The sequence below is a fragment of the Bombus bifarius genome, unplaced genomic scaffold (genome assembly GCF_011952205.1).
Source record: "Bombus bifarius isolate JDL3187 unplaced genomic scaffold, Bbif_JDL3187 scf7180000008006, whole genome shotgun sequence".
NCBI classification, from domain to species: Eukaryota; Metazoa; Arthropoda; class Insecta; order Hymenoptera; family Apidae; genus Bombus; species Bombus bifarius.
The window spans coordinates 2,147,193-2,159,578 of record NW_022884384.1 but is presented as its reverse complement, the minus strand read 5'-3'; the positions used below and the strand labels follow the sequence as shown (position 1 = coordinate 2,159,578).

The 12,386-nt window shown below is 28.9% G+C and overlaps 5 protein-coding genes across 5 annotated transcripts; 2 read left to right on the top strand and 3 right to left on the bottom strand.

Moving 5' to 3' along the window:
• The first annotated feature begins 16 nt into the window (after positions 1–16).
• Positions 17–2,249, top strand: LOC117206374 (something about silencing protein 10). Its single transcript, XM_033445655.1, has 4 exons — positions 17–214; positions 611–1,215; positions 1,307–1,962; positions 2,029–2,249. Exons 1-4 carry the CDS (start codon positions 198–200, stop codon positions 2,116–2,118), a joined length of 1,368 nt encoding a protein of 455 aa, XP_033301546.1. The 5' UTR covers positions 17–197; the 3' UTR covers positions 2,119–2,249.
• An 88-nt stretch (positions 2,250–2,337) lies between these two features.
• LOC117206385 (10 kDa heat shock protein, mitochondrial) lies at positions 2,338–3,763 on the bottom strand. Its single transcript, XM_033445670.1, has 3 exons — positions 3,628–3,763; positions 2,788–2,955; positions 2,338–2,705 (listed from the first exon to the last, which is right to left on the bottom strand). The coding sequence occupies exons 1-3, from the start codon at positions 3,628–3,630 to the stop codon at positions 2,562–2,564; spliced, it is 315 nt and encodes a 104-aa protein (XP_033301561.1). The 5' UTR covers positions 3,631–3,763; the 3' UTR covers positions 2,338–2,561.
• LOC117206384 lies at positions 3,629–4,458 on the bottom strand. Its single transcript, XM_033445669.1, has 2 exons — positions 4,331–4,458; positions 3,629–3,874 (listed from the first exon to the last, which is right to left on the bottom strand). Exons 1-2 carry the CDS (start codon positions 4,440–4,442, stop codon positions 3,636–3,638), a joined length of 351 nt encoding a protein of 116 aa, XP_033301560.1. The 5' UTR covers positions 4,443–4,458; the 3' UTR covers positions 3,629–3,635.
• Positions 4,459–4,547: 89 nt separating this feature from the next.
• LOC117206369 (heat shock protein 60A) lies at positions 4,548–8,486 on the top strand. The gene is made up of 4 exons (XM_033445649.1): positions 4,548–4,799; positions 5,608–6,019; positions 6,167–7,057; positions 7,259–8,486. Exons 2-4 carry the CDS (start codon positions 5,608–5,610, stop codon positions 7,666–7,668), a joined length of 1,713 nt encoding a protein of 570 aa, XP_033301540.1. The 5' UTR covers positions 4,548–4,799; the 3' UTR covers positions 7,669–8,486.
• Positions 8,487–9,264: 778 nt separating this feature from the next.
• LOC117206372 (DEAD-box helicase Dbp80) lies at positions 9,265–12,035 on the bottom strand. The gene is made up of 8 exons (XM_033445651.1): positions 11,763–12,035; positions 11,282–11,502; positions 11,114–11,206; positions 10,807–11,024; positions 10,543–10,720; positions 10,209–10,446; positions 9,968–10,130; positions 9,265–9,792 (listed from the first exon to the last, which is right to left on the bottom strand). The coding sequence occupies exons 1-8, from the start codon at positions 11,823–11,825 to the stop codon at positions 9,539–9,541; spliced, it is 1,428 nt and encodes a 475-aa protein (XP_033301542.1). The 5' UTR covers positions 11,826–12,035; the 3' UTR covers positions 9,265–9,538.
• Positions 12,036–12,386: the final 351 nt, after the last annotated feature.

Here is a 12,386-nt window from a genome sequence, read left to right as displayed (position 1 = left end):
AATCGGAATTGAACATCTCTGGTCCCCAACAAAATGGCTTGTGAAGTCATGAAGTTGTGTGTGTATATATTGTGATAAGATATATTTTATCAAAAATAATAAATAATAAATAAGATTGCAAAGTGAACTATACTATTAAAACTTGTCTAAATATTTTTAGCCACAACTTTTGTATTGTTCTAATAAAAAATTTTAATATGAGAAATAAAAAGAGGTAACCTAAAGATTGTCTTGAATGAAATTGGACCGTTTGCGGTCGTACATCAATTTCAGCGATTAAAATTTTACCATTCTTAGAAAAATTGGTTGTATGTTTACTCTCAGGCACTCTTTGTGTTTGGTTCGTATGTACATGTGTATATACGTTTCGAAAATACATAAGATTCTTAATAAGATTTGTATAAGTTATCATATGTAAGGTTACATTATTAGTGTTTGTTCAATGAAAATGAATTCCGACCATCATAACAATCATATCGTAACTTGGTACGACCGTAAAGGGTTAATCATGTTTCTACATACTAAATATATAAGTTGTATTCCTTTTATTAATAATGTTAACAGTTTTTTATTTTTATTACAAAATGTATATTTGCTTGATTTGTTTCAGCACAATAAAGATACCAGAAAGGAACGAAGGAACAATGAATTTAGAACATGTAAATATAGATGAAGTCATAAATTCTGAAGAAGAATACTCAGAAAATGAACGTGAATTACTTAGAAAAGTACGGGATAGACAGTCTTCGGAAAGTTACGATAGTGATTATGAAGTATATGGATTACACAACGCAAATGAACAGAACCAAGATGATACAGAAAATGAAGTCCAGACAGATTCCATGGAATCTGATATTGAAGGATTACAAGAAGATTCCAACTTACCAAATGAAAAAGCTTGGGGAAAAAAGAAGAAAGCGTATTACTCTACTGATTTTGTAGATCCAGATTATGCTAATATCAGCCAAAAAGATTTAGCTCAAGCAGAAATGGAAGAAGAAGAGGCTAGAAATATTCAGAAGAGATTGGCAGAGCAATTGGATGACATTGATTTTGGTCTAGATTTTATACAAACAAGAAATGATGATCAAAAGGCATACGAGAGTACAGAACAATTTATAAAAACAGATCTCAGTAAACTTAGCAAAAGACAAAAGCAAATAATGATGCAGAAGGAAAGTCCTGAATTTATAGTTCTTGTAAATGATTTTAAAGGTATTGTATATATTCAATAAAGTTTATAAAATATATTTCAAAAGGGAAAACTAAAAAATTAAATATTTTTAATATGCATATTATGATTTAGATCACATGGCAGAAGCAAGAGATTCACTGGCACCATTTCTAAAGTTAGTTAAAGATGGTATTCTCCCTAATTGCCCCACAATTTCTTTCATAAAGACAAAGTACCATCTTTTATTAAATTATTGTATCAATATCTCTTTCTATTTAATGCTGAAGGCAAAAAGATTGCCTGTTAATTCTCATCCAATTATAAAACGTCTAGCACAATATCGTCAGTTATTAAATCAATTGGAATCTGCACAAGGAAATTTAATACAAGAAATACAGGAAATGTTAACAGCAGAGAGAGAAGGGAAAGTATTGTATAATATATTAAATGGCAATAAAATAAACATCAATGAACAAAAGACATGTCATTTCAAAGAAAAAGCAAATTGTGTAAAAAGATCTACAAATGAAATCATAAATGCGGATTCTTTAGAATCTGAATTGAAGACAGAAAATGTAAATGAAGAAAAGGTTTTGTATAATAGTAAAGAGAAGATGGAAAGTACCGACATGCCACACCTTGTAGTTGAAGATCAAGAAAAAAGAGCAATTACATATCAAATAGCAAAAAATAAAGGTTTAACGCCATATCGTAAAAAAGAACTACGCAACCCCAGAGTAAAACATAGAAATAAATATCGTAAAGCTAAAATTCGCAGGAAAGGAGCGGTATGTATTTATTTATTTTAAATGATGAATATGTTGTAATACAATAACAATTTTTTTATTTTTCAGATAAGAGAAGTAAGAAAAGAAGTTACTCGTTATGCTGGAGAAATATCGGGTATTAAAGCTAGTGTAAAGAAAAGTATCAAATTGAAATAAAAGATTGGGTTATATTAAAATTGTACTTTGTTTCAAAACTCGTAGGATTGTCTTTTTATTTCCTATTAAAATATATATTTCTATTTATGTGTATAAAATATGAATACAAACTTTTGCTTATTACATATCAATGGATTCTATGGCTTTTTCTCTTGCCATTATTACATTAGTACCAAGATTGAAAGAAAATATAAGAATGAGCAACATTTAAACAAATAGTAATACATAAACACAACAAATGCTTTATTTTTTCCTTTTATATGTGCAAAATCATGGCATATATAACAGTAGATACATAAGGGAATATCATTATGTACGCTACAATGATAAACATCAAAATTCGTATGAAATTAACTTACATTTCACTGTTTCATTGCTTGTGTATTTCTTATGAAATAGTATGTAGTACTTAAAAAAATTGCAAACATAAATTTAATGGAACCTTAAACTTCTAATTTTGCCAGTATATCCGACTCACGGAATAAATGAAATTCTTTATTATCTTCAAGTTCTACCTTAGTTCCACCATATTCTGGCAATAATACAACATCACCAACTTTGATACTTAAAGGGATGTGTTCTCCTTTCTGAAAATGAATATTCTTCCTTTTTATTTTTGTATTTGCTGCTTAAGTATATTATTGTAAATATTAAATACTTTTTACATACATCATTTCTTTGTCCCGGTCCAATTGCCACAACAGTTCCTTGCAAGACTTTTGCTTGAGCTTTTTCTGGTAAAACGATACCTCCTTTTGTTTTTGTTACAGCCTCGGCTCTTTGTATAAGAACTCTATCAAATAGAGGTATAAGTCTCTTAATGGCATTAGCTGCAGCCTATTATGAAAATATTAACATAGAATATATATAAGGAGATTTATACCATTTAAATTTAGTTTTACAATATATATTTAAAATCAATTACTTTAAGATCGTGCATGGCGTAATTTTACGAAATTTTTCGTACTGTATAAAATTCAAAAAACGTTTAGGTTACTATTCGTCTACTTATTTTCTTGCAAATGATAAAATTAATAGCAGAAATGCAATTATGTAAAAATGCAGTAATTAACTCTCTATCTACGAGTAATTTCACTAAAAAATTTGCGATATTAAATCATAAGCACACGATGGAAATTATCGTCATACGTATATATTTTTGTTTTATTAATTGTTTTGTAGTCACTTGTTTTTCTATCTCTAATAAATAAATAAGAAAAAAGAGGACATTCACTACACCGGCCATGCGACAGGATTTATAGAATCAAATATCATTGAAATTACTATACTAAACAAAAAAACATCGAACAATACAAGTAAATTATACATGATTTCAAATACATTCATTACATTTTTTAAATTAAAGAATAACTTAACAGGAAATATATAATTTCAATCACTATTTTGAAAGTTAACCTTAGAAATTTTTGAAACATATGAAAATGTTGAGTTAATGAAGAAAATTATAACATAACATATAATTTAAGATAAGATTTATGTTCTCCTTACCATTGTTTCTAAAATTTCAAATTTCTACGATAGACAGAGATCGTGCACTCGCTGTTCAACCACGTTGTACTATCTATGTGCAGCAGCCGAGCAATCCTCTCCGCTTTTCTCGAAGATTCCCAATTCCCCTCTATACTTCTTTGCCCCACCACGTGTTTATTGATTTCGTATTGGAGTAAGAACCCAGTATACACGTTACGTAACAACGAGACATTACACGAGATATAAAATCTGACACAAGATGGCGCTGAAATATTATTGAACATATGTAGTGTTGTAACTTACATATATACATATATATTTCTTAACAAAAGGTTATTATGATAAAGTATAAAAAATAAATTATTATTGAGAAACGAATTCTGATGTTGTATGTTAATTACGATCGAATAAATGACATTGGTAACAAACAAATAAGGTCATTGGTAAATAAATAAAATTGATATCGATGTAAATACTACGTAAATTTTAAAATATATGTTTTTATAATGGCTAATACGCTTTTTATATGGCTTAATGCTAATACACTATTAAAAACTTTTTAAACATCCTTTTTCTTAGACAATAAGTTTCGATTATTCAGCAAATTACAATACTTAGAAAGATATCTTAATTATTTAATATAATTTGGAATAAAATGAAATAAAATTGATATATGTATTTCGTTTTATTATATTTGAAATTATTTTGAAGTTGTTTATACTTGATTTGGATATAGAGAATTGTATAGTAAAAAGTACGGAATGATTTGCCGGCAAATCGACGAATATGATTGGAGAATACTGAACGATTGCATCACATGTGTTCTCGTACATTCTAGAAGCTATAACTCTTACTAAGAATGAAATTTGTTGATATGATTAAAGAATTAAATGTTGTTAAATGAAAATGTAGGAATAATTTCTAGATTTTTGTTTCTTATTTATATTTCATATCGATTAAATTTGTTGAAAATTTTAAGAAATTTCTTAATCGAATACAAGAAGGTTAAGTTAGAATAAAACGATAAGGGAGGGGAAGGGAGCATTACCCATGTGATAGCGTAAGCTGAAAGCTCTCTTACACATTTCATTCTACTGGCGAGACAACGTGCAGTCACGCCGTGCCGATTTTCAATTACTTTTGAAATTACAATCTCTAATCAACGGCTTTTTCTCATTCACTAGTTAAAGGTAAACACTTTTTTCGTAAATTTCATTTCCTTCCGACACATAAATATATATTAATTGTTTAAAGGTATTAACCGGTTAATCTTAGACCAATTCTGTTTGATTATATCTATTGTACATTTTATATTTTTGATTATTATAGAGCAATATGTTCTGTTCTTACAATGATTTCTTTGTATTTGTCATTTTAATAAATTGGAATATTAAAAGTTTTAAGAAACGTTTTTACAGTTTTAAAAGTCGTAGTCAAAGATGCAGGATAAGAAGTAAAGAAACACAAATACTATGAATAATGCTTTTTACAGTTGCTCTCGGTTTTTCAAAATTATTTATATTTTTTTTATTCTTTCATGTAATAATTTCCAGGTTTTTTTTTACTCGGATAAGCCGGTCGAATTGATTTGTATGTCATATTGGATTATAAATCAAAATAATAGCGAAAAAATACAGAAAGTAAAAAAGCAATGTTTCATATGATGCAAAATTTGTTATAGAAAGTTTTGGAAGTTATTTAAAATAATCTGTATTGTACTGTGGTTTCTCGGCGACCACGCGGCAGTTTACATAACCACGTTTACGTTAAAAGTCGATTAATTTTCCCCTTTAAAAATTTATTAATGTTAAGGAAAACAGATTCCTCTTTTTATTATGGAAATAAAATTATAAAATTTAATGTCAAGTTTCGTCGATAAAACTTAAAAACTAATTTTATACAAAATGTCACGTTCATAAAATGTTCGATGCATATATTTCAAAAAGGTTTTATTCAGGAATATTGTGTGATATAACAGTTCTTCTTTAATTATTTTAGATGCACAGATTACCAACTGTATTGCGTGGTGCAGCACTACGTCAATTACAAGCTCGTTCATATGCCAAAGATGTACGTTTTGGGGCAGAAGTTAGAGCACTCATGTTGCAAGGTGTGGATATTTTAGCAGATGCAGTTGCAGTAACAATGGGTCCAAAAGGACGTAATGTCATCTTAGAACAAAGTTGGGGTAGTCCAAAAATTACTAAAGATGGTGTCACGGTTGCCAAGGGAGTTGAGTTAAAAGATAAGTTTCAAAATATTGGAGCAAAATTAGTACAAGATGTAGCAAATAATACAAACGAAGAGGCAGGTGATGGTACGACTACAGCTACAGTTCTAGCAAGAGCGATTGCTAAAGAAGGATTTGAAAAAATTAGTAAAGGTGCTAATCCTGTAGAAATAAGAAGAGGTAAGTAAAAATAAAAATAAAATATAATATAAATATAAATTCCTGTTATAAAATTGAATTTATTAAATAATGCTACTAGAAGATTTTCTTATTGCTATTATGAAATAGTAGAAAGGCATTTACAATAAAATAATGAACATATTGCAGGTGTAATGTTGGCAGTTGATAAGGTCAAGGACGAATTAAAAACCTTAAGTAAGCCAGTAACAACTCCAGAGGAAATTGCACAAGTAGCAACTATCTCAGCCAATGGGGATAAGGCAATTGGTAATCTTATTTCGGATGCTATGAAAAAAGTTGGAAAAGAAGGTGTAATCACTGTAAAAGATGGTAAAACACTACACGACGAACTGGAAGTTATAGAAGGAATGAAATTTGACAGGGGATATATATCTCCATACTTCATAAATTCTAGTAAAGGAGCAAAAGTTGAATTCCAAGATGCACTATTGCTCTTCAGTGAGAAAAAGATATCGTCTGTGCAGTCTATAATTCCAGCATTGGAATTAGCAAATTCCCAACGAAAACCGCTTGTTATTATAGCAGAAGACATTGATGGTGAAGCACTGTCAACGCTTGTGGTCAATAGATTGAAAATCGGTTTGCAGGTGGCTGCAGTTAAGGCCCCTGGTTTTGGAGACAATAGAAAAGCAACACTTCAAGATATGGCGATTTTGACTGGAGGGATTGTATTTGGCGATGATGCAAATCTCGTTAAATTAGAAAATGTGCAGTTATGTGATTTAGGCGAAGTAGGAGAAGTTGTAATTACAAAAGATGATACACTCATTCTGAAGGGTAAAGGGAAAAAAGTTGATATCGATCATAGAGCAGATGTAATTAGAGATCAAATTGCTAATACAACATCTGACTATGAAAAAGAAAAACTGCAAGAACGTTTAGCAAGGTTAGCATCTGGAGTTGCAGTTCTAAGAGTTGGTGGAAGTAGCGAAGTTGAAGTTAATGAGAAAAAGGATCGTGTTCATGATGCTCTTAATGCTACTAGAGCAGCTGTTGAAGAAGGGATTGTTCCTGGAGGTAATTAGACATTGTTCTTCCAGTTTCTGCATTAAATTTTTACATAAACGTGCAATGTACAAAATATAAGAACTTGGTGGTAGAACACAAAAAGCTTATATGTAGAAAAACGTATTCATTATAGATATTGAGAAGAAAAAAGTAATTTTTTCTACATATTAAATCTCCATAATAATTATTTTCGATATTTTCAATTTACAGGTGGTACAGCTCTCCTAAGATGTATTCCAGCTCTTAAAAATTTGAAAGCATCAAATAACGATCAAGAAACAGGAATAAAGATAGTGGCAAATGCATTGCGTATGCCGTGTTTACAAATTGCTCAGAATGCAGGCGTAGACGCTAGTTTAGTAGTAGCGAAAGTTAGTGACAGCAATCTTGGTTACGATGCTTTGAATGATGAGTATGTTGATATGATCGAGAAAGGTATTATCGACCCAACAAAGGTAGTGCGTACAGCACTTACTGATGCCGCGGGTGTTGCATCACTACTTACAACTGCAGAAGCGGTGGTTGCTGAATTGCCGAAAGAAGAACCTCAGATGCCAATGGGCGGTGGTGGTATGGGTGGAATGGGTGTTATGGGTGGTATGGGAGGTATGGGAATGTAATTGAATAAAATCCCATACAAAGACTGAATTTCACATTGCAATTTAATCGCAATATCAATCAATTTGCTATAAACTGCTATTAGAATTGCAAACATATAAATACAATTTACCGATTGAGTAACCCAGAAACTGAATATTTAGGATACTTTACCATACTATAATGTTTAAAGTAAATAAGGAGAAAGAAAGTTTTTCATGTACCGTTGTGATATTTGTTCTCAACTCATTCGTTTTTGTTTCATATTTTTAAACATTATTGTTCTGCTGAATATATGCCATAAGAAAAATTCATTTTTTATTGAAAGAACTGCATATCCATATTAACAGTTTGTTAATTTCTTGTTATAAAAATATGTAACAAATGTGCAAACAAATTATACTATTACGTCAAAAAATAAAATTTAATAAGTCAAAGTTAATAGTTAGTGTCAATAAAACTTTAAAAGTTTCAAATCAGTGGTTCACAAGAATATATTTAAGAACTGAATTAATATGTTCAAATAATCTTGTCCTTATAGGAACCTGTTTATTTCTACGTTAAAATTATTACAAAAGCGATTTTGTTCTTTTGCTTAATTGACAAAAAGTTATTAAAAGACGGATAAGTATTTATAAATTATGAAATTCAGGATGCAAGAAATATCCTTTGATGCATTTTTATATGATTTTTCATCTATATGAATGAATAAGTAATAATGCAAATGTACAAACATGTGTATTGCGATAAGTTAAAAAACTTACTTGTTTCATATCGTTTTTTAAATGTTGCAATTTATTTTCATTTTTTAATCTTAATAAATGTATGTTTGAAATACGTACTATGGGTGTTCTCTAAAAAAAAACGTCCCACCTATTGAGAAATTTTTATTATACTTCCATTAACAAATTTAAAAAATTAATGAGTTCTATTGAAAAGAAATGTTTACATCGAAAAAATAAAATGTAAATAATATAGAAATTCTGTTACAATAAAAAATGATTGAATGTTTCATACACTTTCGTCCAAATACATTAAAGCACACCGTTTTTTAATATTACGTCACGTATGGATGTCCTTGTAAATGAATTTGAGACGAATTGTATTACAATAATGACCATTTTGTTTAATTACTTTGCCACACTATTACATGGAAAATTGTACATTTTACGTATTTTTAACTTCTATATCTATATACCATTGTCGAAAGAATTGTGTTAAAATATTTTTATTTTATGTTTCATTTATAAGAGAGTTCTCATAATGTGTAAAATATGTCGGTAAAGTTTCCATACAACATTCACAATTTGTTTGTTCCAATATCAGTTATGATAAATAATTAATAATTTATAATTATTAACCAATGATTAACTGATTTTAGCTTATATTATTTGTACTTATACAAATCGCGATAATGTGATCACAATATCGTTGCAACATTACCATAATACATATAACCAAAGATCGATCAGTAGATCATATGTGGTCAAATTAAAATTTAAATGTGGAAGGAATGAATAGTTTTTCTTTTATATAAAAACTCAAACTTAATTTTAACTAAGTTACATGCAGTACAAAGATAAGGACATGATATTTCTCTGTGTCAAACAGTTATTTGCTGTATAACATATAAAAATATTTTTTTATTTTTATATTGTTCAAACTCTGTGTATATTCCTGATCCAATCGCCATATTTTAACTCGATATTAAAGAATACCATACAATCATTGTAAAAAAAGGTAAACATATAATATTTGTTGGTAATATGTGCTATTGGAAAAGAAATACAAAGAATTCATGTTGAGAATACAAATGTCTATTCTTTTAGGAGGTATTACAATATATCTATACGTATTTGATAAAAAGCATAATTGTATTTCTTAAATATTAATCTAGGCTCCTATTTTTTCTATTTCATCTGCATCTTCTGCATCAAGGTAATGTATTTTTCTTCCAAAATGTTCTTCTATATCCTTACATATTTGCATTGCATGAGACGAATCTATTAGATTAATAGCAATTCCAGATTTACCAAAACGTCCAGCACGACCAATTCTATGCAAATATGTTTCACAATCTGCTTGCCGATTTTGATCCACTGGTAAATCAAAATTGACAACTATTGTTACTTGTTCAACGTCAATACCTGCAACATTTTTTGATTACTGAACCACTTAAATAAATATGTAATTAATGTTGGAAAGTTATAAAAATGTTTTCCATATTTATACTTCCATAGTTCTAAAAGTACGTAATAAATATATAGAAAGAAATATAAAAAGCTTTAGACTTTAAAACTAGGACTGGAGTTACATGAATACCTCTGGCTAAAACATTAGTTGTGATAAGAACTTTTTCAAGACCAGCTCTAAAACGATCCAAAACTGAAATTCTCTGTTCAACTGTCAGTTCCCCAGATAAAACAGCTACTGCATGACCATCTTTTGTCATTTTTTCGGCTAACCAACCCGCTGTTTTTCTAGTCTATAGGTAAATGAAAAATACTATTTATAATTTTAAAACGGAAAAATCACTCATCAATACAACATAAAGATATCTTACATGACAAAAAATAATTGCCTGTCCTATTGTTATTACACCATATATGTTGGTAATAGCTGCATATTTTTCATCCAGATCCTTGCATTTTACATAATATTGTTTAATATTATCTAAACTTTCCTCTTTTTTCAGTAACCTTATTATTAAAGGATTATTAACTATAATTTCTGCAAATTTCATCACTTCTGGCTCATAAGTTGCAGAGAAAAACATCATTTGACATGTGCGTGGAAGCTGCCTGTAAGTAATGTGTTTAAATGTAAAATTTAAATATAAATACAATATGCAGCTTGAAATATCATTTCTTTACGTTTTTATAAACTAAAATAATTACTTATGAATACGAATACACTGGTCTTGATGACCTTGCGTTGCTATCATTACATCTGCTTCATCTAAAACAAAAACTGATATTTTACTTAGACTAAAGAACTTAAATTTAACAGCCCAATCTAAAACTTTTCCTGGTGTTCCAATGATTATGTGTTCTGTAATCTTTGATCCACGACTTACTGAAATAACAAAAAAGAGAGATGTAAATTTTTGTTAAAAAAAGATAATTTCTGTATGGTTGAAAATGATCTATAATATGTATTACTTTCTTCTCCTCTTACAGCATATTTTATTTTTATTTCATTACAGAATGCAGACATTTTAGCTGCTACTTCTCCTGTTTGTATAGCTAATTCATAAGTTGGTGATAAGCAAAGCACTTGAGGATAATTTTTGGTGGTGTCGACTCTGCTTAGCATTGCCAATACAAATGCAGCTGTTTTACCTGTCCCAGATTGTGACTGAGCAATCATATTTTGTGGTCTATAAATAATCGATTAAACTTTATGATTGTCATTTATTCTTTGTATTAAAAAATGAATGAAACTTGTTTATATTAGAAACAAACTTACGGATCAGCAAGTAAAGTAGGTAATGCAGTTTCTTGAATTTTTGATGGAGCATTAAATCCCATTGCATATACTCCTTTTAATAAAGCAGGTTTACTATAATATATATTATACTGTATAATCTTTTTAAAACAATATCAATATAAAGAAATTAATAGCAAAAATACCAACAGATGAAGAGCTTCGAAAGATTTAACACTATATAAAGGTGAAGATGGATCCTTTCTTTGAACCTCTATATCTTGTGTTGTTTCTACCAAACCTTTACGTATAATTTTTTGGAATAATGATTTTTCTGCGGCTGAGATTTGCTCATCCGAACCATCATCATTTTTGGAATCTGTATTTGCTGTATTTTCTTTAGGTTCTTTATCTATATTTAGATTGGACACCTGACACGTCATAAGAGTCGACAAGTTATTATTTCGGTAAAAAAAAAGATAATAAAAATGTTTCGTTATAAAAAGGGGTTAAAATTGTTATATTATTGATAGATTTAACATGCTTTAACTGTTGAATATATATAATTTCAGTAATTAAAAATTAAGCAAGGGAGGTACACAAAAAAGAAACTTTTTTGAATAGCAAATGTGTAATAAACAAACAATAGCGAGGTTAAGCCGGTGATACACATATATGATAAAAATATTACCTTTGCTGATAGTTTCTCTTGTTCGTCTACGAATTTAGCCCATTCAAGTTCAGCCGAAGCCATATTAACATTGATACATTCACAATGATTGAGAAAATAATTTAAGTTTTAATTAGAATGATAAAATAATACAATTACTCGTCGCGATTTTTAGCTAACGCAGCGTCACAGCACGGCATAAACAATAACTAAGGCATATATATTTTTTGTGAAGAATGATTTAAAAATGGCAAAAGTTAATAATGATATTAATAAATATTGGAAAATTTAAATAGACGATAAATAATAAATGATAAATTTAATGAACAAAATTGGTTTTCATATACATATATATACATATATGTAGTGATTTGTGAATATACTTTTCTTGCTTACAAGGAATGTGATTTTTTCACTTTGTATACATATGGTACCGTCAGACTATCAATACATACATATATGTATATTGTCAATGTTTCAAGGTTCTCAACTAAAGGGATCGATATGTCAATATTTATTGATAAATCGCATTTTTGTCGAGAACCTTGAAATATTGACAATATTATTGATTGTCTGAGGGGACCCTAATATCAATTTAATTGTAATTGGTATTAATAATAGTAATAAATTAATAAATTAATAATA

Coding starts and splice junctions, on each gene's coding strand:
- LOC117206385 (XM_033445670.1), bottom strand. Junction 2,706..2,787: donor GACCGGGACAAAGAAATGAT/GTATGTAAAAAG, acceptor ATTCATTTTCAG/AAAGGAGAACACATCCCTTT.
- LOC117206372 (XM_033445651.1), bottom strand. CDS start 11,825: ATGGCTTCGGCTGAACTTGAATGGGCTAAATTCGTAGACGAACAAGAG. Junction 10,447..10,542: donor CAGTGTATTCGTATTCATAA/GTAATTATTTTA, acceptor CATTACTTACAG/GCAGCTTCCACGCACATGTC. Junction 9,793..9,967: donor AACTAATGTTTTAGCCAGAG/GTATTCATGTAA, acceptor AAAATGTTGCAG/GTATTGACGTTGAACAAGTA.
- LOC117206384 (XM_033445669.1), bottom strand. CDS start 4,442: ATGTACGAGAACACATGTGATGCAATCGTTCAGTATTCTCCAATCATA. Junction 3,875..4,330: donor ATTCTCTATATCCAAATCAA/GTATAAACAACT, acceptor ATAATATTTCAG/CGCCATCTTGTGTCAGATTT.
- LOC117206374 (XM_033445655.1), top strand. Junction 1,216..1,306: donor TCTTGTAAATGATTTTAAAG/GTATTGTATATA, acceptor ATTATGATTTAG/ATCACATGGCAGAAGCAAGA. Junction 1,963..2,028: donor AAATTCGCAGGAAAGGAGCG/GTATGTATTTAT, acceptor TTTATTTTTCAG/ATAAGAGAAGTAAGAAAAGA.
- LOC117206369 (XM_033445649.1), top strand. CDS start 5,608: ATGCACAGATTACCAACTGTATTGCGTGGTGCAGCACTACGTCAATTA. Junction 6,020..6,166: donor TCCTGTAGAAATAAGAAGAG/GTAAGTAAAAAT, acceptor AACATATTGCAG/GTGTAATGTTGGCAGTTGAT. Junction 7,058..7,258: donor AGAAGGGATTGTTCCTGGAG/GTAATTAGACAT, acceptor TTCAATTTACAG/GTGGTACAGCTCTCCTAAGA.